At 47.2% G+C, this 24,574-nt stretch overlaps 2 protein-coding genes across 3 annotated transcripts; both read right to left on the bottom strand.

Annotated features, from left to right (window-relative positions):
* Positions 1–1,582: 1,582 nt before the first annotated feature.
* On the bottom strand, positions 1,583–5,242 carry LOC121105022 (nucleoside diphosphate kinase B). Its single transcript, XM_040640846.1, has 5 exons — positions 5,084–5,242; positions 4,685–4,813; positions 3,813–3,914; positions 2,941–3,053; positions 1,583–1,835 (listed from the first exon to the last, which is right to left on the bottom strand). The coding sequence occupies exons 2-5, from the start codon at positions 4,808–4,810 to the stop codon at positions 1,718–1,720; spliced, it is 459 nt and encodes a 152-aa protein (XP_040496780.1). The 5' UTR covers positions 4,811–4,813; positions 5,084–5,242; the 3' UTR covers positions 1,583–1,717.
* Positions 5,243–7,792: 2,550 nt separating this feature from the next.
* On the bottom strand, positions 7,793–15,074 carry NME1 (NME/NM23 nucleoside diphosphate kinase 1). 2 transcript variants are annotated; one of them, XM_008687852.2, is made up of 5 exons: positions 14,952–15,074; positions 12,959–13,088; positions 9,844–9,945; positions 8,719–8,831; positions 7,793–8,109 (listed from the first exon to the last, which is right to left on the bottom strand). In XM_008687852.2, exons 2-5 carry the CDS (start codon positions 13,082–13,084, stop codon positions 7,992–7,994), a joined length of 459 nt encoding a protein of 152 aa, XP_008686074.1. In that variant the 5' UTR covers positions 13,085–13,088; positions 14,952–15,074; the 3' UTR covers positions 7,793–7,991. The 2 variants fall into 2 exon arrangements, with proteins under 2 accessions (XP_008686074.1, XP_008686066.1); XM_008687844.2 differs by having other exon boundaries at positions 12,959–13,102; positions 14,952–15,039.
* Between the last annotated feature and the right edge of the window lie 9,500 nt (positions 15,075–24,574).

The raw sequence follows: 24,574 nt of genomic DNA, 5'->3' as shown, positions 1-24,574 counted from the left end.
TAAGTTGTTAGTAAATTATTCAATTTCTACTAAAAAATGCAGTTTGTAGACAATTTTATGGATGTAAGAGAACAGATGGATTGGGTCTTCCGGGGTTAATTTCATCATCATGCTTTAGAAAAATCTAACATGCTGCAAGAAAAAAGTAGAACCTAATTTCTGCCCTGCTTTCTACCCTAAATGGCTTGAACGGTTGCCTAGTACATTGGAATTCCCAGCCTGGCTCTCATTTACAGTCCCATGAGCTTTGAGATACACATACTATTCTTGAAACCATTACGTGCCCGCTGGGAAAGCTAGTTTCCTGGTGTGCTTTATGCCCAACATACGCTCTAAGAGTACCAAGTGTTTCCCCGAAAAAGAGAACTCTTTACCCCTGCGGTGTTCATCCGGCCTTGTGAGATCAGGGGACAACAGTAAAGGATTTCCTCTTACAGACTGTTACTGAGGCTAGGGCATTTAAATAATGCATTTAATATGTGTTTCCAAAAAAGTTTTATGGAAAGCATAAAAGGTTCTGAAGGAGTTGTCTGCTTTCACACACCTAGCTGGAAGATAAGATGAGGTCCAAAGCCCAGCCTTACTCCAGAGGGCAGTCACTTTAATCTCACCATAGTCAACCCTTTCCCGGTCAGTTCTAGCGAATGAAGTCCCAAAGTTCACACCCTTCCTCTCAGCTTTCCCCACTCCAAATCTGATTTCAGTTACCCTCCAAACTCATAATTTTCAGGGGTCACTTGGAAGGAAAACTAGGTAAGGCAGTAAAGCAGAGTGACCAAGAGCATGGGGTCGGAAGCCAGCCGCTTCCACTGACAGCCTTTGTTAACTCTGTCACTCCGTTTCCTCAGCTGTAAAATGGGGATACGAGTACCAGTCTCGTAAGTACCAGTCACACTTAAACCAACTGAGCCATGGAGGCGGCCTATAAACCGGACTCCAGGTGATAGTATCATTTATATTAATGGGTGCTATTTGGTATTGTCTTCCAACTGCGCCATTCCAGCGAAATTAACCTTAAATGCAGGCAGTAAGAATTTTGTAACCAATCACTGCTTGTAACCCAGGTAACAGGCATGATCCGTATCTCACCCCAGGGAAGAGTAAAAAGTGGGGTAGGGCTGCAGGGAACACTTTACCAGGGACCAGCCACTAGATACATTCTTTCTTTTAAACCTGCAATGCGGTGGTATTACCCTCATTTTACCCATGTCGTTAGACTTCCATTTCCTCCTAACTTGCCCCGTTACCAGTCAACAAAGATGTAAATCTGGACAACTTGACTACTCTTGTGTTTCACTCAAGTTTCAACAAACTCACTGTATAGAAATACACATTTCTACAACCTCTAAGGTGGCTGGGATATTTTTTTCATTATTTCCTTTGGACACACAGCCAATGCCACACTTGTCCTCTTCAGCCTCTCTACTTTACCTCCTAGAGTCTAGCAGTACATCCCGGTGCTGAGAAGGGGTCAGATCGTTCTTCCACAGCAAGCAGGATCACCGAGTTCCGGATAATGCTACGAAAGCCAAGGAACCAAATCCCTTCTTCCAGTGCAGTATCAAGTAAGCACACGAGGACGCACAGTTTCCAAAGGCTTTATTGGTAAGTACGTTTTAGAAAAAATGGATTCTAGTACTTCCAAGTCACCGGAATGAAGAGCTGTGTCCAGGGACACGTCAAGTGATGCCAAAGGGGATGGATGCTTTGTTCCCCTTTATTCATAGATCCAGTCAAAAGCACAAGACTTGTAGTGGACCAGCTCTTCAGGCTTAAACCATAGGCTGATTTCTTTCTCTGCACTTTTTACTGAATCACTGCCATGAATGATGTTCCTAAGAAAGAAAACAATTACTAGTTACCACATTTTATTTATTTATTTATTTAAAGTAGCCTCCACACCCAGTATGGAGCCCAACATGGGGCTTGAGATCAAGACCTGAGCTGAGATAAAGAGTCAGACGCTTCACTGACTGAGCCACCCAGGCACCCCAACTTAACCACATTTTAAAGTGCCAAAGTCTGTTTACGGCTAAGGCAAAGGACAGTCACTGCAGACCTTTTCAGCCAAAGTACCACTTGATCTACCCCCAAAGTATTTCCTCTTAAAAGCAACTATAAAATCAGGGGCGCCTGGGTGGCTCAGTCAGTTGAGTATCTGACTCTTGATTTTGGCTTGGGTCGTGATCTCAGGGTTGTGAGATCGAGGCCCACTGGGGCTCTGCACTCAGCGCAAAGTCAGCTTGGGATTCTCTCTCCCTCTTCCTCTTCCCCCCCACCCAACCCCAAACCCCCACTCTCTCTCTTAAAAAAGAAAAACTATAAAATTGTAAATGTATTTGATCAAAAGTATCCCCGGGCTCAACTTTATTATACATGCTCCCCAGTTTCCAAAACAGGGCCTGTACCCCAAGACTGCTGTGCCACAAAACATTACTTCTTGAATTTTGAAACACAGGGATAACGGACCAATAACCAAACTAGGTGGGGTCAACGGCCCTTTCTGCTGCGTTTTCATAAACATTCACTTGCAAAGCCCAACTGAAACATTCACGCTCACTGAAATCCCTTTATTCCACCTGGATCTTAAAACTCTGTACAAAGTGTTTGTACAGATTTTATACAGTGAGGGAACCAAAAGGTTAAGTGGTGCACCCACAGCCAGGGCACCACAAGGAGCATAGCCGAGGCATTCCCCACACTCTGCGCTTTCTGCCGTGTCCCACGGGACCTACCACACACAGCTTCCTGGTGCAAGGCCTTAGGTAAAATTTTAAGTAGCCTAGGGAAATAACTATTGAAGAAAACCTTCATCCAGTGATCATTACCACCTAATTTTAAAAGTTCAGATTTTCCTGAAATTGGGATACACCTAAAATGTTTCATATTCCCACTGAAGTGCCTTTTGAGAAAAAGTCGCCAGCACCCCTCAGGGCTTACCTGCCAACTTGAATGCAGAAGTCCCCACGAATGGTGCCTGGCTTCGAATCCGCTGGGTTGGTCTCCCCAAGCATCATTCGCCCCGTCTTGACCACATTCAGTCCCTCCCAGACCTGGAAACAGTCGGGAAGAGGAACTGCCATCAGATGTGTCAGCTGGGACCACTCCGGACAAACCTTCGTCCCTGCCTCACGGCATGCTTCTGTCAGGCCCATCGGTGACACGGTTAAGCAGCTCACCCCAATACGAGACAGCAGCGGCCTGTAGGAGACGCTCTGTGCTCCATCCCAAGCGGACAGCTCGGATACAGAGAAACCATCCACCCAAGCTGGGGACTTCCCGCCTGAGAAGAGGATGAACAGGACAAAGAACCTCAGGCAGCCACAGCACAAGGAGAAAGTGATGAAACGGGAGAGGAAAGTGATCGTGCTGGAACAGGATCGGGGGAAGGACAGGAGTGCAGGACACGGTGAAGATTCCCATGAAAGCAGAAAGTGCAGCCCGGGGGAAAAACACGAACAAAGAGCTGTCCTCCGAGAATCGGGACCAATTTCAGTGCCTCCCTCCTGAACTTTCTATTCTTCTTCATTCCCAGCTGGACATTGATGCCAGAGGAGGGAAGAGACTGCTCCATTTCTAGCAGTGGGTCATACAGAACTTTTTCTAAGGTCTGGTTCCCCATGCTTTTTCCTCCCAAGCTCCTAGTTGCTCTGTTCACTAAGTAACTCCAGCAGGCTCCATTTGTCAAACAAGGAATCTGGAGTGGCCGGGAAGATGTCTAAACAGAGGACACGCTGCTGGCATTGAGCAAGCTGGGTTCTGCACCAGCCCTTATTCCCGGCCCTCCACTCCCAGCCCCCACAAGCACTTGCCATGGCCACAACCGGCCCGGAGTTCATGTACTTCACAAGCCCCGGGAAGAAGGGACGGTCCTTCAGGTCAATGTAGTGCTGCTTGAGGAGCTCCTCGGAGGCCTGGCACAAAACAGGAGGTCACAGTTAGGATGTACACCCAAAGGGCTGAAAAATGGCTCTGTCCCATCCTCAGAACCCCCCATTCCCAAGGCAGGTTCTCCAAGTCCTGCAACATTCATAAGGCGCATATAGAAATCCTACCCAAACCCTGCCACAGATACTCTTTTAGCAGAAAGACTGTTTGGATCATGAAGACATCCTCAAAATGTCAGTGGTATTAGTGGGGTTATCATCCTAAGAAGTAGATGGCCGAGAATCTAGATGTGGAGGGTTAAGCGCTGTCTGCCTTTGAAGGAAATACGTCGGGGAGAGGTCATGTCAACTCTTCTGGCCCATTTCCAGTGCCCTTTCGGACATTTCACATGTTAAGTGAAAACGTTCTTCTCTTCCCAGATGGGCTTGGTTAAGATATCAAGACTGACTTCTCCCTGAAAGTCCAGATCTGGACCCCAGATGTAAAGTGTGTAAGTGCCGGGCCCTGCCCTAAACCGGGGGCGGGGGGGGGAGCTCCCACCATGGACACGTGCGGCCCGCGCGGCCCGCCCGGGGGACAGGCTCTCTCCACCACTCGCCAGCCGGCCGTCACGTCATCTCCACTTAACCTTGCGAGGGCGCCCGAGCGCGCGGGCCTCGGGGCCAGGCTGGGGCGCCAGGATCGCCGCGGGGCGAGAGCCTTGGGGGGGGGGGGCGGTAAGTGGCGGCGGGTGAGCAAGCGGAGCGCCCGCCGCCGGGCACCTGGGAGCGGGGGCAGGGGAGGGGTGCCGCGTTACCTGCAGGAACTTCATGGCCACGAGGCGGAACCCCTTCTGCTCGAAGCGCTTGATGATCTCGCCCACTAGGCCGCGCTGCACGCCGTCCGGCTTGATGGCAATGAACGTGCGCTCCTGGTGGGCCATGGCCTGCGGGCGACAGGTCGGTTCAGGGCCCGGCGGCCGCGCGGACACAGGACCCCGGCCGCCCTCCCCCCGGCCCGCGCCTCCCCCGCATCCCCACCCCGCGGGCGCCCCGGGCCCTCCGTCCGCTCCGCGGGGACACCGCCCGCCGGCCGCCCCCGCCCCGCGGGAGGGGATCCGGCGCAGGGCCCGGGGTGGGGGGGGGGTGCGGGAGGCTAGCGCGTTCTTGGGGAGGGGCCCGGGGGGGCGGCGGGGTAAGCACCCCCAGCGCCTCACCGGGAAGCTGGCTGCGCGGCGGGAGGCGAGACGTGGAGCGAGCGGCGGGGCCCGGAGCGGATCGGGAGGAGGGCCGCGCGACGGCCACACCCCGGACGCCCCGCCGCCCAACCCGTGAGGCCGACGCGGCCCGCGATCTCTGTCCACGCCCCGGGCCGGCGAGGGGGCGCTGGGGGCTCGGGAGCAGGAAGTGGCTTCCTCTCCCGGGGGCGGAGGGGTGCCCGCGGCTGGGACTCGGCACGTGCGGCCCGCAGCCCTCCCGCCCCACCTCCTGCCCCACGCGCGCACGCCCGCGCACACTCGCTGCCCGTGCGCTCAGGCTCTCCAGCCGGACACAGACCCGGACCAGACTCCAGACGCTCTCACACGGTCAGACCTGCCGCGACCGCACCCAGCTCCCCGCCCTTGGGTGGCGCCCAGCTTCGCGGCGGGGGAGGCGGCGAGCCCCTCCTCGCGGCCCGTCCGGACGCCCGTCCAGCCGTGCCAGTCCCCGGAGATGGTCGGAGGCCTCGTGTCTGTCCCTCCCCGGAACCTCACCCGAGCGCTCCCGGCGACCGCACGGACAGCCGGTACCTGCCGCGTTGACAGAGGACTTCGGCGGCCTCCATGTTGACCTCGAATTCCTCTTCCCAGTTTATCTCCGCAGGCAAAGCATCCCGTGATGGGAACCGAAACTGCCCCTCGAGCAACGAGGACCGCCCTGAGCAGGACTCCGCAGGACCAACCCCAAGACACCGCTGGAGTTGACCTTCAACGCCCACCTGCAGGTACACACCGACCTTTGTCCCACAGTCTCCGAATAGAAACCCGGAGTATTTTCAGCGCTTAGAGACCGTCGTTGAGACGTTGGTCCAGTCTTTCCTGTTGGCCTCCCTGAAATAAATTCTCTTCTTGTTCCACCTCGACTGGCCTGCCTTTGGGTTTGTCAGTGCGGAGTGTGGAACCTGGTCTGACTGGGCCCCCCGGAGCCAGGTGCCCTTGCACCCCAGCCCTCTGGTCCACCTTGGCTTCCCAGACTGCTAGTTGCCGAGCGTTAAAGCACAGTCCTCATTCTGGAGAGACCAGTGTTCCCTTTGGCTTCAAGGTGAAGCACTAATTCGGGTTTCGTTTTCAGTTACTCAATGTCACCAGTGGAAAAGAGGCTGGGAATTCCTCTGGGGAGCTGTTTGCCCCCTTGGTCCAGGCACGAAGAGCTTCTGCGGTATGGTTCATAGCAGCGTTCTGCCTTTCACATTCCCTGTCCTTTCTGGAAAGACAGCCCTTAACTGGGCAAGGTGTGATCGGTTGCCTCACTACACACATACTCATTCCCCAAAGGTGCTGGTACTTTCTCTCTGTCCCAAACACACAGGCCATGCTTTGTGTGAAACAGAAATGCATCTAGTCCTCAGCTGCATGGAAGGAAAGTAGCCCCCGTGGAGGAAATCCTTTCACAAATTATACGTGTCAACTCTCATTGCATACTTGAAATAATCTTACAGTTTCGTCAGGCACACCCCAGTGAAACTGGGAAAACACGGTAGCTCCCACCCCAACTCCCCTCCTCTCCACTGCCTCTACTAAAGCCAGGTGAACAGGGAGAATACCAGGAAAGAAACCCTAAAGTTTATGGCAAAAGTAATTGTCCCCAGTATGTATTCTCAGCTTCCCCCTTCACATAGGAGAGGTCCGGAGTATTCTCTAGGCACAAGGGTGCCTAAATAAAAATAACACTTTCCACGTTCTCTTGCAGCAAGAGGCTTGCCCATGAAGAAGTTCTGGCCAGCGGGATGGAAGGGGGAGCAAAGATGGTAAATTCAGGGTGACGGTTCTTCAAAGAAACAATCCACTTCCCTTCCCAACTTGCCATTAGTCACACGTAGGGGGTAAGGCATGTTACACCGGTTAGAAGGAAATCAGTCCCTGGACAACCTCAAGGATCAGAACCTCACCACCATCACCACCGCTGCTAACCTACCTGGACTCTGCAGCTTTATTGAGGTATAACTGACAAAAATTGTTACGTATTTAAGGTATACAACCTGCTGTTTTAATTTACATATGTTGTGAAATGATTACCACAATGAACATCCCACACTTCGCATCGTTACCATTTTCATCTGTGTGTGTGAGCACCTTAATATCTACCCTCTTAGCAAATTGCAAGTACACAACACAGTACTGTGAACTAGACACAGGACTGTATGTTAGATTTTTAGTTTAGACTTTTAAATGAAAGATAAGTAAATTTCCATCTTGCTTATGTTAAAGCAGCCAAATCAGCGCCCCAACACATCAAAGCTACTCACAAGATTTCACCTGCTTCCTCTGAAGTTCTCTCAGGGACTAGGCCCACTATCCAGCTTTTCTGTTTTTAGAGTAGTTACAACTTCACACACTGCCCCATCTGCTGAGTCCCTGAGAGCTTCTCAAGAGTAGGAAGGATATCTCTCATTTCCAGTGAATCCTCTGTACCCAGTACAATCTGGGCAACCTAGCAGATCTTTCCTGAAGGACTGCGGACTGGCTCGGTGCCAAAAGCAGATGAGATGCAGGAGTGAAGGGAGGGATGGGCAGAGAGAAAGAGAGACAGAGATCTCTCAGGCCAATAAAAATAATTTACATAGTACTTACACTCTCTGTTAGCTCAGGTTATCCAGAGTAAATGGAAAAGAAAAAAGAATACAAAGCAATAGGGCAATACAAGTAACCGACTCGATGAATCCTAGGTTGGGATGAAACACTTTAATCTGATGGTAGCACATAATACTGTACAGGGAGCTCTCCCAGCTCCAAGAGTTCCCCTCCAGGTTATAAGGAAGGTCTCAGAAGTAAGTGGATTTGGGAGAGCCTGGCCCCCACTCATGGGAGGGAAAGGGAATGGAATGAGCAAAGCACTGAGGTCCGCTGTCCCGGCACTCGGCACTCGTCACTCGTAAATCCAGCTCTGAGCACAGCTCTTGTAATCCACCAGCTCTTCGCGCTGGAACCACAAGCCAATCTCCTTCTCCGCGCTCTCCACAGAGTCGCTGCCGTGGATAATGTTCCTGGATGGGGAGAGAGGCAGCCACGTTACCAAGACCCAAAGGATTCAACTGCCCGGAAGCCCCCCTCGCTCCCACTGCCAGAAAGCTGACAGCCCCTGCAGCAGAAAAAGCCAAAGCCCCCTGCACCCGAGTCCACGTTAAAAGAAAAAGCCCACAAGCACAGTGAAGGTGAGGATGAAGAACACCCTCCCCGTATTCCAGTCCTCGGAGCAACACTGACGAAGCAGAGAGGACTCTGGCCAACAAAGTGTGTTGCGCCGGGTTCTACCCTCTCAAGACAGGCACAACCACAGTGATGTTGATGGCCAACGGCAAGAGGGCTCGCTAAGCCAGACACCAGTTTCAGGGGGAAAAAGACAACGAACTGATTTCAAACTGATCTGCATATGGAATCCTGTCCATCCCAGCCTCAAGAACCCAAATCTTTTTTTTTTTAAGATCTTTTTTTGTAAAGTAATCTCTACACCCAAAGTGGGGCTGGGCTCCAACTTACAACCCCAAAATCTACAGTCACATGCTCTACCAACTGAGCCCAGGTGCCCGAGGAACCCAAATTCTCGTGTCACCTAACTCAGATTTTGGAAAAAGGCAAAAAGCACTGATTCCTACCTGCCAACTTGGATGCAAAAGTCCCCACGGATGGTCCCAGGCTTGGAGTCCGCAGGGTTGGTCTCCCCGAGCATCACTCGGCCTGTCTTCACCACATTCAGGCCCTCCCAGACCTCCAAGGATAAAAGAATATATGGTCAAAGAAAAAAAACCCATCTCAGCAGAAAATGTGAGAACTATTAATTCAAAGAAAGAAAACAAAAAGCCCCCTTCACACTGAAGAAGTAGTTATGGAGCAGCTGTTTGTTCCAACACTAGGAATACTGGTCCCCCTGCTACCACTCCTGCTCTTCTACAGTCCACTCTTGACAGAGCAGCCTTTTAAAAATGCCCACTGTTAGACCTCTGCTAGCATCCGTCCCGGAGCTCGGCCAGTGCATGGCCAGCACAGCCCTGCCTGCTCTGGCCTGCGCCCGTGCCTCTGAACTCATGGCATCTGACCTTCTGCCACCCACCAGGCTCCAGCTGCTCCAACCTTCTTTCTGTACCTCGAAAAGTTCAGGCCCTTTGCACTTGCTGTTTTCTTGTTAGGACTATTCTTCAACGTGATTTTGTATATGCCTGGCTCCTTCTTCTCACTCCGATCTCAGCTTGAAAAGCATGTTCCTTAAGCACCCAATCTAAAGTGGCCATTTGCTGTCACATTACCCTATTTCATTTCTGGGCATATCACTAATCATTAATATATATATATTTTTTTAATTTCTTCATTATCTGCCCATCTTCCCCCTTCAAGATGTGTAGGCGAGCAAAATCTCATTCACGACTGTTTCCCCAGAGTCTGGAACAGAGCCTGGTGCAATGAAGACAACCAGTACATACCTGGAGGAAAATTATTGCAATAAGCAAGAAGGAACAGTCTCCCTGCTTCCCGAAGTATAGAGTCAGGCCGACCTCTCCTGCTTGCCCCCAGCTAGGAGTCGCGGTGGGGTCTTCAGTTCAGCAGACAAACGCATCTTGCCTTTGGTGGGTCAGAGAGCTAACTCCTATCCTAACTGCCCAATCCTCCCAGCCCCCATTTCCTGTGGATCAGTGAGGACCCGGCGTCCGAGGCAGGAGTCACAGCCCTCACTCTTGGCTCCCAACGGAGTCACCCACATCGCTATCCCACACACGCACACTCACCATGGCAACCACAGGTCCTGACTGCATGTACTTCACCAGGCCGGCAAAGAACGGACGGTCCTTCAGGTCAATGTAGTGCTCCTTGAGAAGGTCTTCGGAAGCCTGTTGCACAGCACCGAGAATTAGAACTGGGCCCCAGACTTTCTAAGAACCAGCCATCTAGTTATTTCCCACTCACTGCTGTCTAAAATGTGAGCTCTTAGCTCACTGATTCTGTTATAACGCAGTCCACTCCCGACACGACCAGAGGGGAGCAGTGCCAGAGAGGCTGAAAGTTTCAGCTTTGTGCCAGTCTCCCCCCATTGGCCTTGACTGATCGGAATAAAACCACAGAACATTAGAATCGAATCCCATCTTAGACAGCAAAACTAACAATACGATGAATTTCCATTCATTTCGAGTAGGCCTCAACTAAAATGTCAGAGGGAAGTGGCGGGGTGGGGGGGGTCTTGGCATTCAGTGAGAAGCAAACTGAACCCCGCCACGTCCCAGGGAGACTGCACATTTACTCAGAAGAGAAAGGCCAGGGGCCGGGTGTGGAACTACGCGAGCCCCACAGGTATTTCACAAGCGCCTCAAAAGTACATGACATCTAGCAATAAATCGAGTTAGCCAGACAGCAAGCCATCTGTGTCAATTCCAACTCCCTCAGCCAGCCTCGCTCTTTGCCACTACCCACAGGCTTGTTCTGGGTCTAACAAGGACCCTTCGTCCCCCGGTTCTGTGCACTGTGCACTGCAGTCACACCCAAACGTGGACAGCGGCGGGCAGAAAGCACCTCCAGAACGGCCCATCACTCAGCCTCCGGTTGATCGTTCTTTGCCGAAGTAAAATGACACAGCCACGTGACCACGCCATGTCAGCAATTTATCCTCTGCCACCCCCTCCAATCCCAACGGAAGACTGGTAGTCATGGTCTCCTCACACACACTGACCTGACCTTCCCTTCCCCAGACACTCTTTCAATTCTACTAATTGGTTCTGATTATTTTTTTAAAGATTTTATTTATTTATTTATTTGAGAGAGTGAGAGACAGAGCACCAGCAGGGGGGAGGGGTAGACTCCCTGCTGAGCAGGGAGCCCAATGTGGGGCAGGACCCTGGGATCAGGACCTGAGCTGAAGACAGATGCTTACCCGACTGAGCCACCCAGGCATCCCGGTTCTGGTTATCTTTAATCTGCAGAACAGATTATAGGGTTTTTTCGGAGGGGAGACCTCAAGTTTTCCCTCCCCTCCCTCCTCTATGTCAGATATAAACAACTCTGCAGACTCCTGGCAGCTCTCCCTCCTCCCATTCTTCCTCAAGCCCACATCCACGATAGGAAACTCAGTGTAACAGAAAAAATGCACGCACCTACGGGTCAGAGAGACCCGAGTTAAAACCCCTGCCCCATCACTACCTGTGTACCTTCAGATACGTTACTCAACCTCACCAAGCCCTGGGTTCCTCATCACTGATGACCACAGGCATAGAAGTAAGTATATCTCTGGGCTGTCATGAGAGCCAAAGAAAACACATGTGCCCAGCACACAGTTAATGCCTGATCAACAATACTTTTCCTTTCACGTTGCCTTCAAAACCCAATTTAATATGCAAACTCTCTGGAAAGCAATGCTTCTCCAACACCTGGCACTAATCGTTCCATCATATACCCCCGCTCTGCACTAACATCCATCTAGTCCCTTTTATACTAAAGCAGTTTTCTAAAACATCACACGGGAACTAAATTGCAAATCAAACTAAATTTAAAATGCACTAGCAGAGTCCAAAGATGACTCTAGGATAGGAAAAAAGACTGCCCACTAATTTATCTGCTTTGAGAACCTGAATTCTCATTTCCCAGGTCTGTCTGAAAAAGGGTTCTTGGCCAATTAATCCTTTTCATTTTTGTTTTGTTTTGTTTTTAGATTTATTTTAGGGGCGCCTGGGTGGGTCAGTTGGTTAAGCGTCTGCCTTTGGCTCAGGTCACGATCCCAGGGTCCTGGGATTCAGTCCCGCATCAGGATCCGTGCTCAGCGGGGAACCTGCTTCTCTCTCTCTCCCTCTGCCTCTCCCCCAGCTTGTGCACACACTCTCTCTCTCTCTCCCCTCTCTCGCTCACTCTCTCTCAAATACATAAAATTAAATCTTTAAAAAAAAAAAGATTTATTTTAGAGAGAGAGAGAGCATGAGCAGGAGGGGCAGCGGGAGAGAGAGAATCCCAAGCAGACTCTGTGCTGAGTGCAAAGCCTGACGCAGGGCTCCATCTCATGACCCGGAGATCACAACCTGAGCTGAAACCAAGAGTCTGACAACTAACTACATCACCCAGGTGGCCCCTCCTTTTCATTTTTTGAAATCTTGCTTTGCAGATGTCTTGCAAGTGCGTCTGTTCTCTGCTGTTTTCACGCGGGCCTTCCCAAGGGCAAAACCACAGCTTTCTCCCCAACATGCCCCGATGGTGCCTAATATACACTAGACACTAAGTGGGCGGTAAATAAAGATGGAAAAGATCTCCTTGCTGAGAATCACCCCGCCTCAAAGACGGGGGTGTGGGAGGAGGGAGGTTCTCTGAAATTATCTGTTCAGGAAGCTCAAGCCCAGGAGTTCAAACACACCCAGGGCTCTAAGTCAGAAATCACAGTGCTCTCCTGAAACCCATATTGCACTGTATGTTAACGAACTAGAATTTAAATAAAAATTTGAAGAAAAATAAACAAAAAATTTAAGAAGAAGAAAAATAGGGGCACCTGGCTGGCTCAGTCAATGGAGAGTACGACTCTTGGTCTCTGAGTTCAGTTCAAGCCCCACACTGGGTGTGCAAATCACTTCAAAATTAAAATCTTAAAAAAAAAAAAAGAAAGAAAGAGAAAGAAATCACAGTGCTGCAGTAATATGCAGAACTCTGCCTTCCTAAGGAAAACGGAGGCTATTTCCAAAAGTCCCAGTAACTTGGTTTATTGTAGGACTCGGCCACCTTGCTAGGCACCAAGGAGTTTCCAGGTTTCAGGACATGTGTTCACCTTACATGGAGAAGGCTGAAAAGGAGGGGAGGGGGGGAACGGGGAGGCTAACCTACAATGATCCCCTGTACTCCAAACGAACAGAAATATGAAGAATTAAGTCCACTTACCTGAATTAATTTCATAGCAATGAGGCGGAATCCCTTTTGCTCAAAACGCTTGATGATCTCTCCCACGAGGCTGCGCTGGACCCCATCAGGCTTGATGGCAATGAAGGTTCGTTCGCTGTTGGCCATGGTCCTGAGGATAAACAGCTGGGAGGATGAAACAGCACTGAATATCCTGCCGACATCATTATCCTTGTCAAGCGGATTACCCCATAAAGCTGGTTTAACTCTGTCACGCCAACTCCAAGTGTCTCTGGGAAAAACCCCATTCCTAGTGTGTTCACCAGCCTGCGCTACTTTTAAGACACATTTTAAAGATATATGTATAAACAACATGCCTACAATGGTAGTTGTATATTCCAAGAACAGTGTGCTATTGGGGCGCCTCGGTGGCTCATCGGCTGAGTGTCCAACTCTTGATTTCAGCTCGGGTCATGATCTTTGGGATCAGAGCTGGGCAATGGGCTCCGCACTCAGTGCAGAATCTGCTCCAGATTCTTTCTCCCTCCCCCTCTGCCCCTCCCTGCTCACATGCGCCTACCTCTCTCTCTCTAAAATAAATCTTAAAAAAAAAGAATAGTGTGCTATTGCAATGTATGACTGTGTTCACCACAAGGTGCTGCCGTGAAAAACTCTGGAATAGCACATGTGTAAGAAATGTTCCTAAGGGGGGAAAAAAGAATTTTCTCTAAGCAAAGAAACAAAGCAAAAACAAAAAAACCAATTCCTCCTCAATCCCCTTAACCCTGAACTAATATCCCAGGGTGGGCAAGGGTCCAAAAGCAGGGGCTATTATTTCTATCCAATCTGACCTAAAAGCTTCTATTAAACATCTATTTTGTAGCCAATATCGTGGCAGAATTAAGGTAGGGAATGTTTAAAAAAAAAAAAAAAAAAGACACCATCTTTCTGAATTATCCAGAGAGGGGAAACTACAGTGATAGAGTGGTATCAGGTCCAAGGCAGAATGAAACAGTGTGACCTACTGCCACAGTCATGGTATTAGAACTGGAAGGGGTTTGAGGGATTACTTCGTTACAATCCCCTTCATTTTACAAACAAACAAATCTAGAGCACCAGAATGAGGTCCAAAATCCCGATTTCCCAACCCAATAAAATGCTTATGCTACATTATCACACATAATGAATATTCTTACAAACCGGTAAAAGGTGGATGGTGGGAGAATGAGAGCTACTAGTAATATCTGAGATGGGACATCATGCAGGAAAGAGGCCTAGAGAACGTCCGTCCCAGACCTTGCCTTTTACAGAGAAGACTGGGCTCATGACCTGCTCTGCCTCCACAAGATGGGAAAGGAGGTGGCCCCTGACCTTGAAAGTCACTCCCTAATGAGGATAGCCATCTATCTCTGGCTCTATCTTCCTGTACTTCAGTTAACCTCTTATTATAGCACCTTAATATATTTTGATTTGTTTGTGTTTCTGTCTCCCCACTGGTCTGCAGCCTGTATACAGGGACGGTTTGTTCCTGTGTCTGTCCCTGGTACCTAGCCACATGGCCTAGCATTCAAAAAGAGCAAAGAAAATGTCTTAAGTCCTAATCGCCCTGCCCTTGCAAGAAAAAGAGACAAAACCCAAAGGCTGGCGGAGAACTCCCAATGGAAGCTCGAGACAAGCATGGACTCCGCAGGAGCAAATGGGGCTAACGAGCCACAAACAGCCTCTATCCATACCATTTATAACTATAAATGTCCTCCATACCAACCGAGACACACTCATTCATTCATTCATTCAGCAAGAACTTACTGAGCCCCAACTCCGTGCCCAGCACTGCACGCGACAAAGACAAATAAGGCACAACCCCTGTCGTCGCGGCCTGATGGAAAAGGCAGCCACGGACAAAGGCAAGTCCACGTGGCGTTCCGATCCCTCCGGCCACCTCTCAGAGCGGAATTCATCCGACCCTGTCTCTTCCCCTCTCCCCCGACCCCAATATCTCCCCCTTATTCTTCTCAGGACTCCAAACCCCTCTCACCCCTCCAGCTGCTCAGGCTGCAACTCCTCCTGGGGCCGCCGGCACCGGAAACACGCCCCAGCCCCACGTGGTTCCTGGCACCCGCGGGTGCGGAACGCTTCTTTTCGGATCGGCTCCCGGGGAGCCTGTTTTGCAGAACACCACTCGGCCACGCTTCCTCTTGGGAGTCGGATGTCATTCTAGAGAGCAACATTCCGACGCTTAACTTCCGGCACTGCTTTTTCTTGCTCTTCCGGTAAGCTGCCTTTTTTTTTTTTTTTTTTTTCCCTTAAGGTTCTATGACTCACTTCCTTCGTTCCCGAGTAAATTGGCTCCCCGAGAGGTGGCGCTCCCACTTTGCACGAAGTCCGAACGGGCACCTGACCTAGAAGTAGGTCTTTCTCACTTTACATTTACTCATTCTTTCCAGCCTATCAAGCACTGCATTATTGAGTATCTACTGTATGCCGGCCACTTTTCCAGGGCCTGAGGGTATAGCAGTAAACTTGGGAGGTTTTGGTGCGGTTGGGAATGGGGACAAAGAATACACAACTGAGCAAATCGATATGGAATACGTTGTGTTATGTTAGTGCTGTTAAGAAAAAGCAGGGCAGGGGAGAAAGGATGAAGGAGTAAACAACTTTAAAAGGTTGGTTGGGAGGGGCACCTGGGTGGCGCAGTCGTTTAGCGTCTGCATTCGGCTCCGGGCGTGATCTGGGATCGAGCCCCACATCTGACTCCTCCGCTGGGAGCCTGCCTTCCTCTCCCACTCCCCCTGCTTGTGTTCCCTCTCTCGCTGGCTGTCTCTCTCTGTCAAATAAATAAATAACATCTTTAAAAAAAAAAAAAAAGTTGGTTGGGAAGAGCCACTCTGAGGAAGTGACAGTGGAACAGACGTGCATGAAGTGAGGGAGCAAGTCTGGTGTTTATCTGGCCGCGGAATAGTATTACAGTGGACGTCCCGTGGGAGAAAATGCCATCGGAGAGAGGCCCGGTTATGTTGTGGTGCCACTGGAAGGTTTTGAACAGGGAATGACGTCATCTGATACACATGAAAAAAAAAATCGTTCTGACTGCCATAGGTGGGGGTAAATGGTACAAAGTGGAATCAAGTGCCTTTTCAACAACTGGTCCTGGGATGCCTGACTGGCTCGTTGCTTAGAGCTCGGGAGTCCTGATCTTGAGGTTGTGAGTTTAAGCCTCATGTTGGCTGTAGAGATTACTTAAAAAAAAAAAAGTGGTGCTGAGGAACTGGACATATGCAGGTAAAGAAAGAAAAGAACGTCTACTGACACCTCCACCTTAAACAAAAGATTCATTCATAATGGATCATAGAGGGGCGCCTAGGTGGCTCAGTTGGTTAAGCATCCTGCCCTTGATTTGGCTCCAGTCCTGATCTCTCCTGAGATCCAGCCAAGCGTGGGGCTCTGCTTCTGCCCCTCTCCCCACTAGTGTGTAAGCTCTCTCTCTCTCAAATAAATAAATAATTTTAGATGGATCATAGATTTAAATGTAAAACTATAAAAAGTTTAGAAAAAACAGTTTTAAAAAAAATTTTTCAGGGGCACCTGGGTGGCTCAGTCAGTTAAGCGTCTGCCTTTGGCTCAGGTGGTGATCCCAGGATGGTGGAATGGAGTCCTGCATGGGGCTCCCCGCACAGTGGGCGGTCTACTTCTCCCTCTGCCCCTCCCCTGTTCATGCTCCCTCTCCCTCTCTCTCTCTATCTCTCTCTCTAAAAAGAAAGAAAGAAAATCTTCAGGGCCAACGGCCAGGCAAAGAGTTTTTAGATTTGCCACCGAAAGCACAATCCCTAAAATGAAAAAGTTGGTAAGCTGAACCTTATCAAAATTAAAACCTTTTCGCCTTTGAAAGGCCCTGAGAAGAAGATGAAAAAGCAAGCCACAGGGTAAAAGAAAATCTTTGCAAACCACGTATCCAACACAGGCCTTGTATCTAGAACATATAAAGAATTTTCACAACTTAACAGTTTAAAAAAAATCCAATTAGAAAATGAACAAAAGGCAAGAATAGACATTACACTAAAGAGGATTTACAGATGGCAAATAAACACATGAAGAGATGTTCAACATCATTAGCCATTAGGAAAATGCAAATTAAAACCACAAAGAGGGGCGCCTGAGTGGCTCAGTTGGTTAAGCATCTGCCTTCAGCTCAGGTCATGATTCCAGGGTCCTGGGATGGAGACCTGTGTGGGGGCTCCCTGCTCAGCAGGGAGTCTGCTCCTCCCTCTCCCTCTACCCATCCCCTCTGCTTGTGCTCTCCCTCTCGAAATAAATAAATAAAACCTTTTTAAAAAACACAATGAGATATCACTACATACCTATCGTAATGGCTAAAAAAAAGTAAGAGCACCCCATAGGCTCAGTGGGTAGAGCATGGGACTCTTTTTTTTTTTTAAGATTTTATTTATTTATTTGACAGAGAAAGCCAGAGAGCACAAGTGAGGGGAATGGCAGAGGGAGAAGGAGACAGCAAGGGACTCTTGATCTCACTGTGGTGAGGTTGTACGTTTGAGTCCCACATTGGGTGTAGAGTTTACTTAAAAAAGGAAAAAAATGGGGGGGGCTGCCTGGGTGGTTTGGTTGATTGAGCGTCCAACTATTTTTTTTTTTACAGATTTTTATGGGAACATGTATTTTCTTCTTTTTTTAATTTTTTAATTTAAATCCAATTAATAAACATATAATGTATTATTTGTTTCAGGGGTACAGGTCTGTGATTCATCAGTCTTATATAATACCCAGTGCTCATTACATCACATACCCTCCCCAGTGTCCATCCCCCAGTTACCCCATCCCTTCACCTCCCTCCCCTCCAGCAACCCTCAGTTTGTTTCCTTTGATTAAGAGTCTCTTATGGTTTGTCTCCCTTTCTGGTTTCATCTTGTTTCATTTTTTTCTCTCTTCCCCTATGATCCTCTGCCTTGTTTCTTAAATTCCACATATCAGTGAGATCCTGTAATTACCTTTCTCTAATTGACTTATCTCGCTTAGCATAATACCCTCTAGTTCTATCCACATCATTGCAAATGACAAGATTTCATTTTTTTTAAAGATTTTATTTATTTATTTGACAGAGAGACAGCCAGTGAGAGAGGGAACACAAGCAGGGGGAATGGGAGAGGAAGAAGCAGTCTCCTGCTGAGCAGGGAACCCGATGCGAGGCTCCATCCCAGGACCCTGGGATCAGGCCCCAAGCCAAAGGCAGACGCTTAATGACTGAGCCACCCAGGCACCCCACGAGATTTCATTTCTGATCTCTAGTTCCATCCATGTCATTGCAAATGACAAGATTTCATTTTTGATGGTTGTGTAATATTCTGGTGTGTGTGTGTGTGTACCATATCTTCTTTATCCATTTATCTGTCGATGGACATCTGAGCTCTTTCCATAGTTTGGCTATTGTGGACATTGCTGCTATAAACATTGGGATGCAGGTGCCCCTTCGGATTACTACATTTGGGGTAAATACCCAGTAGTGCAATTTCTGGGTCATAGGGTAGCTCTATTTTCAACTTTTTGAGGAACCTCCATACTGTTTTCCAGAGTGGCTGCACCAGCTTGCATTCCCATGAGTGTCCAACTCTTGATCTCAGCTCAGGTCTTGATCTCGGGGTCATGAGTTCAAGCCCCATGTGGGGCTCCAGGCTGGGCTTCATGCTGGACTTGGAGCCTACTTTAAAAAAAGAAAAAAAAAAGGAAAAAAATAGTGACAATGCTGTTGAGGAGGTAGAGAAACTGGATCCACTCATTCATTGCTGGTGGGAGTGTAAAATGGTATAGCCGTTCTGGACAAGTTTGGCAGTTTCTTCTAAAACTAACCAGGTACTTCTATATTACTTAACAATTGCCTTCATTGGTGTTTATTCCAGAGAAATTAAAAATTTATGTTCTGTTCACACAAAAACCTGTATACAAATGTTCCTAGCAGCTTTATTTGTAATAGCCAAAGACTGGAAACAACCCAAATGTCGATCAAGTGAAAGCTTAAACAAGCGAGGGTCCATCCATCCATACCATGGAACACTACTCAATAATAAAAAAAGAAAAAAAAAACTATTGACACACAACAACTTGGATAGAGGTCAAGGGAGATTATGCTAAGTGAAAGAAGCCAATCACATACTATACTATTGCATTTATATAATGTTTTTGAATTCACAAAATTTTAAAGATAGAGGATACGTTAGAGGTGATCAGGAGTTTGGAATAGGGGAGAACACATGGGAGTATTCCTAAAGGGGTAGGAAGAGGGAGTCTTGGAGTGATGGACTACTTCTGTATCTTGATTGTGGTGACAGTTACATGAATCTACACATGTGATAAAGTTGCATAGAACTATACACACGCACAAATGAGTGCATGTGAAACTGATGAGATCTGAATAAACTCCGCAGATTATACCAATGTCAGTTTCCTGGTTTTGATATTGTTCTATAGTTATGCAAGGTGTTACCTTTAGAGGACACTGGGTGAAGGATATATGGCACTTCCTTATACATTTTTTTTTGCAACTTCCCATAAATCTTTTTTTTTCTTTTCTTGCGTTTCTTTTCTTCTCTTTTCTTTTCAGTGAGCTCTACGCCCAACATGGAGCTTGAACTCATTACCTTGAGATTAAGAGTCGCACGCTCTACTGACTGAGCCAGCCAGGCATCTCACAACTTCCCATAAATCTGTAATCAGTTCAAAATTTAAAAATTTTTTAAAGGGATGCTGGCTTAGTCAGAAAAATGTGCGACTCCTGATCCTGGGGTGGTGAGTTCAAGCCCCATGTTGGATGTAGAGATTACTTAAAAATAAAAGCTTAAAAAAATAAAATAACTTTAAAAATTTTCTTTTTCTTTAAACAGAATCAGGAAAGCTAATTGAGACTACACTGTTAGTCCAAGCGGGAGATGCTGGTGTTTTGGAATATGTGATAACAAAAGAGAAAGAGACAAATGGTTAGTTACAGGATATATATTCAAGTTTAAGCCTGTAGGTGTTACTGATAGATAGGATATGGAACATGAGGGAAAAAATAGGCATTGGCTCCTAGGTTTTTTTCTTTTTTTTTTTAATATTTTATTTTACTTTTTTAAGGTTTTTTTTTTTTTTAAGATTTTATCTTTAAGCAACCTCTACACCCAACATGGGGCTCAAACTCAGAACCCTGAGATCACTAGTCGTACCTTCCACTAACAGAGCCAGCCAGGTGCCCCCTAGTTTTCTTAGCTTGCTTTGCTTGCTTGCTTGCTTCCTTTCTTTCTCTCTTTCTTTCTTTCTTTTTCTGAGAGGGTGCATTAAATATCAGTTCAGTAGTTATCTGCAAAGCTCCTTTATAAGTTGTTGGGGTCCACTGCACTAGTGCTGCTTTTTTTTTTTTAAAGATTTTATTTATTTATTTGACAGAGAGAGAGAGACAGCTAGCAAGAGAGGGAACACAAGCAGGGGGAGTGGGAGAGGAAGAAGCAGGCTTCCAGCAGGGCAGGAAGCCCAATGCAGGGCTCGATCCCAGAACCCTGAGCAGAAGGCAGACACAACAACTGAGCCACCCAGGTGCCCCTGCGCTAGTCCTTCTAAAACCTCCGTGCACAAACAAATCACAAGGGGAATTGTTAAGATGCAAATTCTGATTCAGTAGGTCTAGTGAAGCCTGAGAGTTGGATGATTCCAATGTTGTTGACTAATAGACTCTGCAAGACCATGTCCTAGAGCCAGGTTCTTTTAAAGATGTTATAAGCCGTATTAGGTAGGGAGGATCTTGCCCAGGCAGATGCTGGAGAAGGGGGATGGGCCTTAGAAAATGGTAAGATTTCATCTGTTCCTGGAAACCATCCTAATTACATGACTCACCCTACCCTTCCTTGCCCAACCCTTACACACAACCCTTCAGGCTTCTGTAGGTAAATGTTTCAGCAAACCAAATCAGAAAAGGATAAAAATTTAAAGCTAACAGTCATTTGCTTTTAAGTTTTATTTACTTATTTAAGTAATATCTGCACCCAATGTGGGATGCAAACTCATGACTTCGATATCAAGAGTCACATGCTCTTTTGACTGAGTCAGGCAGGCACCCCTGAACTATGAATAATCTTAATGGGCATATGGACCAATCTCTCCAGAAACCCTGGTAAAGGGTTTCAGTTTCTGTTTGAAAACTCCAAGAATGGGAGTTCACTACCTCAAACATCAGATCCCTGGCCTTCCACTCTTCTCTTGCTTAAACAGCAACAACAATAAAACAATAAACTTGCAAATTGAATATACTCACCCCCCCAAAAAATAGCAACAGGAGTAATGTTTAGTGAACCGCGCTAATGACGTCAACTATTGTGGAGAAAGAAAAGAGTGGTCACTTGGCTGCCTTGGTAGAGTAGGGGGGGAGTTTCATAGAGGCATGATTGGGATACACAGAGAAGGTGGCAAATAGGTAAGTCTGTAGGTACTGGGAGACAAAGAAAACAGCCAAGAGCAAAGAATGAAAGCAGGGAAAAGTAAAAAATGTCAGAAAAACTGATTAGACACTCCTAATAGAGTGCTCTAGAATAGTGGGGGATAAGACCACCAGATTAATGACAAGCTTTGAATGCTAGTCTAAGAAGCTGGGACCATAGTTGATGGAGAGTCATGAAAGCTTTGAGGGTAGAACAGTGACCTGAGAAACATTTTATTTTATTTATTTTTAAAGATTTTATTATTTATTTAACACAGATTGAGAGAGAGAGAGAGAGTACAAGCAGGGGGAGCAACAGAGGCAGAGGGAGAAGCAGATTCCCTGCTGGTCACTTGATCCCAGGACCCTGGGATCATGACCTGAGCCAAAGGCAGACACCTAACCAACTGAGCCACCCAGGCACCCCTCTGAGAAACATTTTAAATTCTAGAACTCAATAAAACTGTCATGGCTATCTAATTCACTCACTTTACAGACATACACAAAGACCAAAAGGGATGATTCAATTTATTCAAGATTACACCGGTACATAGGGAGAGCTATGCTTCTCTCAGAACAGTGAAGGATCCAGCTATAGTCTGGAGGGCAGATTGGATAGGGAGAGGCCGGAAGCAAAGAGGCCCACAAGGAAGATGCTGACATCATCAATAATCAAGGTATGAGGATTAAAGCGCTGAAAGGGATGTTTGTGCTAAAATTCATAGGATAAACCAACAAGTTTGGGAATTGATTGAATATGATTAATAAGAGCTGGAGAAGAACTCTATCACAGCAATGATAGTGCTGAAAAGCATGAGTCTGTTTCCAAGTGATGTGGGGGTGATTCTTGGCTCAACCACATATCAGTTATGTGACCTTGGACAAGATACTCAACATTGCCAAGCAAACTCAGTTTCTGTATTTGTTAAATGGGAGTAATAATAGTCACTACATCAAAAGAGTGTTGTGAGTATTATATAAAGTAATGCAATAAAAATTTAACACAGTGTCTGGCACATAGTAAATAATAAATAGCTGTTTGGTTTTTTTATAGCTACGGATGACAGAATTTTACACCTAAGAATTGTGACAATAATGATATTAACAGAAATAGGGAAGACCAGAAAGAGCCAGCTAGAGGAAGGTGAGTTTGGTGTAATGCATCTGATAGAGGGTGATACAAGAAAGAAAATATACCATAACCAATTAAAGACATTTATCTGGGGTTCAGAAGAGATGCTGAGGAGAGACATGTGGGGATTATTTGCATAAAAGTTATCTGTAAATACCTTGAAGCTAAACATGAAAGCGTTGGCAATATTCTTTTTTTTTTTTAAGGCAGACTTTTTGTGATTGTGCAGGTATGAATTCCAATGGTATTTGACAACCAAATATACATACTAACAATATGTCAAAGATGTCTTCTAGAATTTTTACAATGATACATTATATGCTATAATTTGCCAAGCCTAGAGATTATGTAGGGGCACCTGGGTGGCTCAGTCAATTGAGTGTCCAACTCTTGATTTTGGCTCAGGTTGTGATCTCAGTGTTGTAGGATGGGGCCTTGTGTTGGTCTCCCTGCTCATCGGGGAGTGTACTTGAGATTCTCTCTCTCCCTCTGCCCCATTCCCGAATCGTACTCTCTTTCTCTCTCTCAAATAAAAAAATAAATCTTAAAAAGAAATGAAATTATATAAAAAACAATTTTAGTACTCTAATATACATTATCTGAAACTGACATTAATTATACTGTGATTTATTTAAAAAAATTTTTTTTTTAATGGGCACCCAGGTGGCTCAGTCGGTTAAGCAACTACCTTCAGCCCAGGTCATGATCCCAGGGTCCTGGGATCGAGCCGCACGTCAGGCTCCTGGCTCAATGGGGAGTCTGCTTCTCCCTCTCCCTCTCTCCCTCCCCCCTGCTCGTTCTCTCTCTCTCAAATAAATAAAATCTTTTTTAAAAAAAGATTTTTTTTTTTTAGATTTTATTTATTTATTTGAGAGAGAGAGAGTAAGCTCGAGAGAGAGCACATGCCAGGGTGGGGGAAGAGTCAGGCAGAGGGAGAAGCAGGCTCCCTGCTCAGCCCAATGCAAGACTTGAATCCAGGCTCCTGGGATCATGATCTGAGTGAAGGCAGACGCTTAACCGTAAGTATATATATATTTTTTTAGATTTATTTATTTGAGAGAAACGGGGGGAGGAGCAGAGAGGGGCAGAATCCTCAAGCAAACTCTCCACTGAGCAAGGAGCCAGACGCCGGGCTCAAACCCATGACCCTGAGACCCTGACCAGAGCTGAAACCAAGAGTTGGGCGCTTAACCAACTGAGCCACCCAGGCGCCCCAGTAATCTGTAAGTATTAAAAAATATCTTAAAAGGAGCAGTAACTGCCATTCATTTATTACACAAAAATTAACAATAATAGACAGCATGTACTAAAAGATTGCTCTCTGCCAGGCACAAAGTGCTTTATAGTAATTTGCACAACCATTTAGTGAGGTAAATACTATCATTGTCCTCATGTTTTAGGTGGGGAAACTGAAGCTCACAGAGGGTGGGTGACTTGCCCAAATTCAGACAGCCGGAAGTAGAACCGTTTAAAGCCAGTCCGTGCAGGGCCAGAGCTCCGGCTCTAAATCATGTGTGTGCTGCTTCACCATGTGGAAGGCCTTATTCCTAAGTCTCACTTTCATGAGGGATCACTGTGAGGTGCAAAGAAATCATCATTCGAAAACCAACAGGGCAGCTAGCTCTAACACTGTGCAAAGAACAGACTTGATTCAGGTCCTGACTGTCCTGCTATTAATGATTTAAGGGATCAGAGCAACTAATGCATTATGCCCACTGTGAGAAACAGAAAGGCATCTTGGGATGCAGGGCAAAGAGAGGCCATTCATAATACTAACTAGGAATGAGTCCCGAGGGAATCTTCACCGTCCATGATCAAGAATGAAGTATGAACCCTCCCACTTTTGACTCCAGAGTCAAACTACAAATCAAACAGCAGGATCATCTGGTGAAGGTAATTGCCTGTGTTTCGCAGGAAAAAAAACTGCACATAGGTCACTTGTCTGTCTCTGGCTCAGCGATATGCATAAGGAAACTACCTCCTTGACCTTCTGAGTGGGGCCCTGATCCTCGAGGGAGCGGGGGAGGGGAAGAGATTTTTGGGAAACCTGCAAAATTTGCTGATCAGGGAAGGA

The sequence above is a fragment of the Ursus maritimus genome, unplaced genomic scaffold (genome assembly GCF_017311325.1).
Source record: "Ursus maritimus isolate PB19 unplaced genomic scaffold, ASM1731132v1 scaffold_24, whole genome shotgun sequence".
NCBI classification, from domain to species: domain Eukaryota; kingdom Metazoa; phylum Chordata; class Mammalia; order Carnivora; family Ursidae; genus Ursus; species Ursus maritimus.
The sequence above is the reverse complement of the archived record's forward strand: the minus strand, read 5'-3'. Positions and strand labels throughout refer to the sequence as shown.

Excerpts from the sequence above, each read along its gene's own strand:
- LOC121105022 (XM_040640846.1), bottom strand. The coding sequence starts at position 4,810 with ATGGCCCACCAGGAGCGCACGTTCATTGCCATCAAGCCGGACGGCGTG. Across the intron at positions 3,054-3,812 it reads CCGGGCCGGTTGTGGCCATG|GTCTGGGAGGGACTGAATGT; the intron begins GCAAGTGCTTGT and ends GACTGTTTCCAG. Across the intron at positions 1,836-2,940 it reads TTCTGCATTCAAGTTGGCAG|GAACATCATTCATGGCAGTG; the intron begins GTAAGCCCTGAG and ends TTTCTTTCTTAG.
- NME1 (XM_008687852.2), bottom strand. The coding sequence starts at position 13,084 with ATGGCCAACAGCGAACGAACCTTCATTGCCATCAAGCCTGATGGGGTC. Across the intron at positions 9,946-12,958 it reads TTGCTATGAAATTAATTCAG|GCTTCCGAAGACCTTCTCAA; the intron begins GTAAGTGGACTT and ends GCTGTGCAACAG. Across the intron at positions 8,110-8,718 it reads TTTTGCATCCAAGTTGGCAG|GAACATTATCCACGGCAGCG; the intron begins GTAGGAATCAGT and ends CTCCCCATCCAG.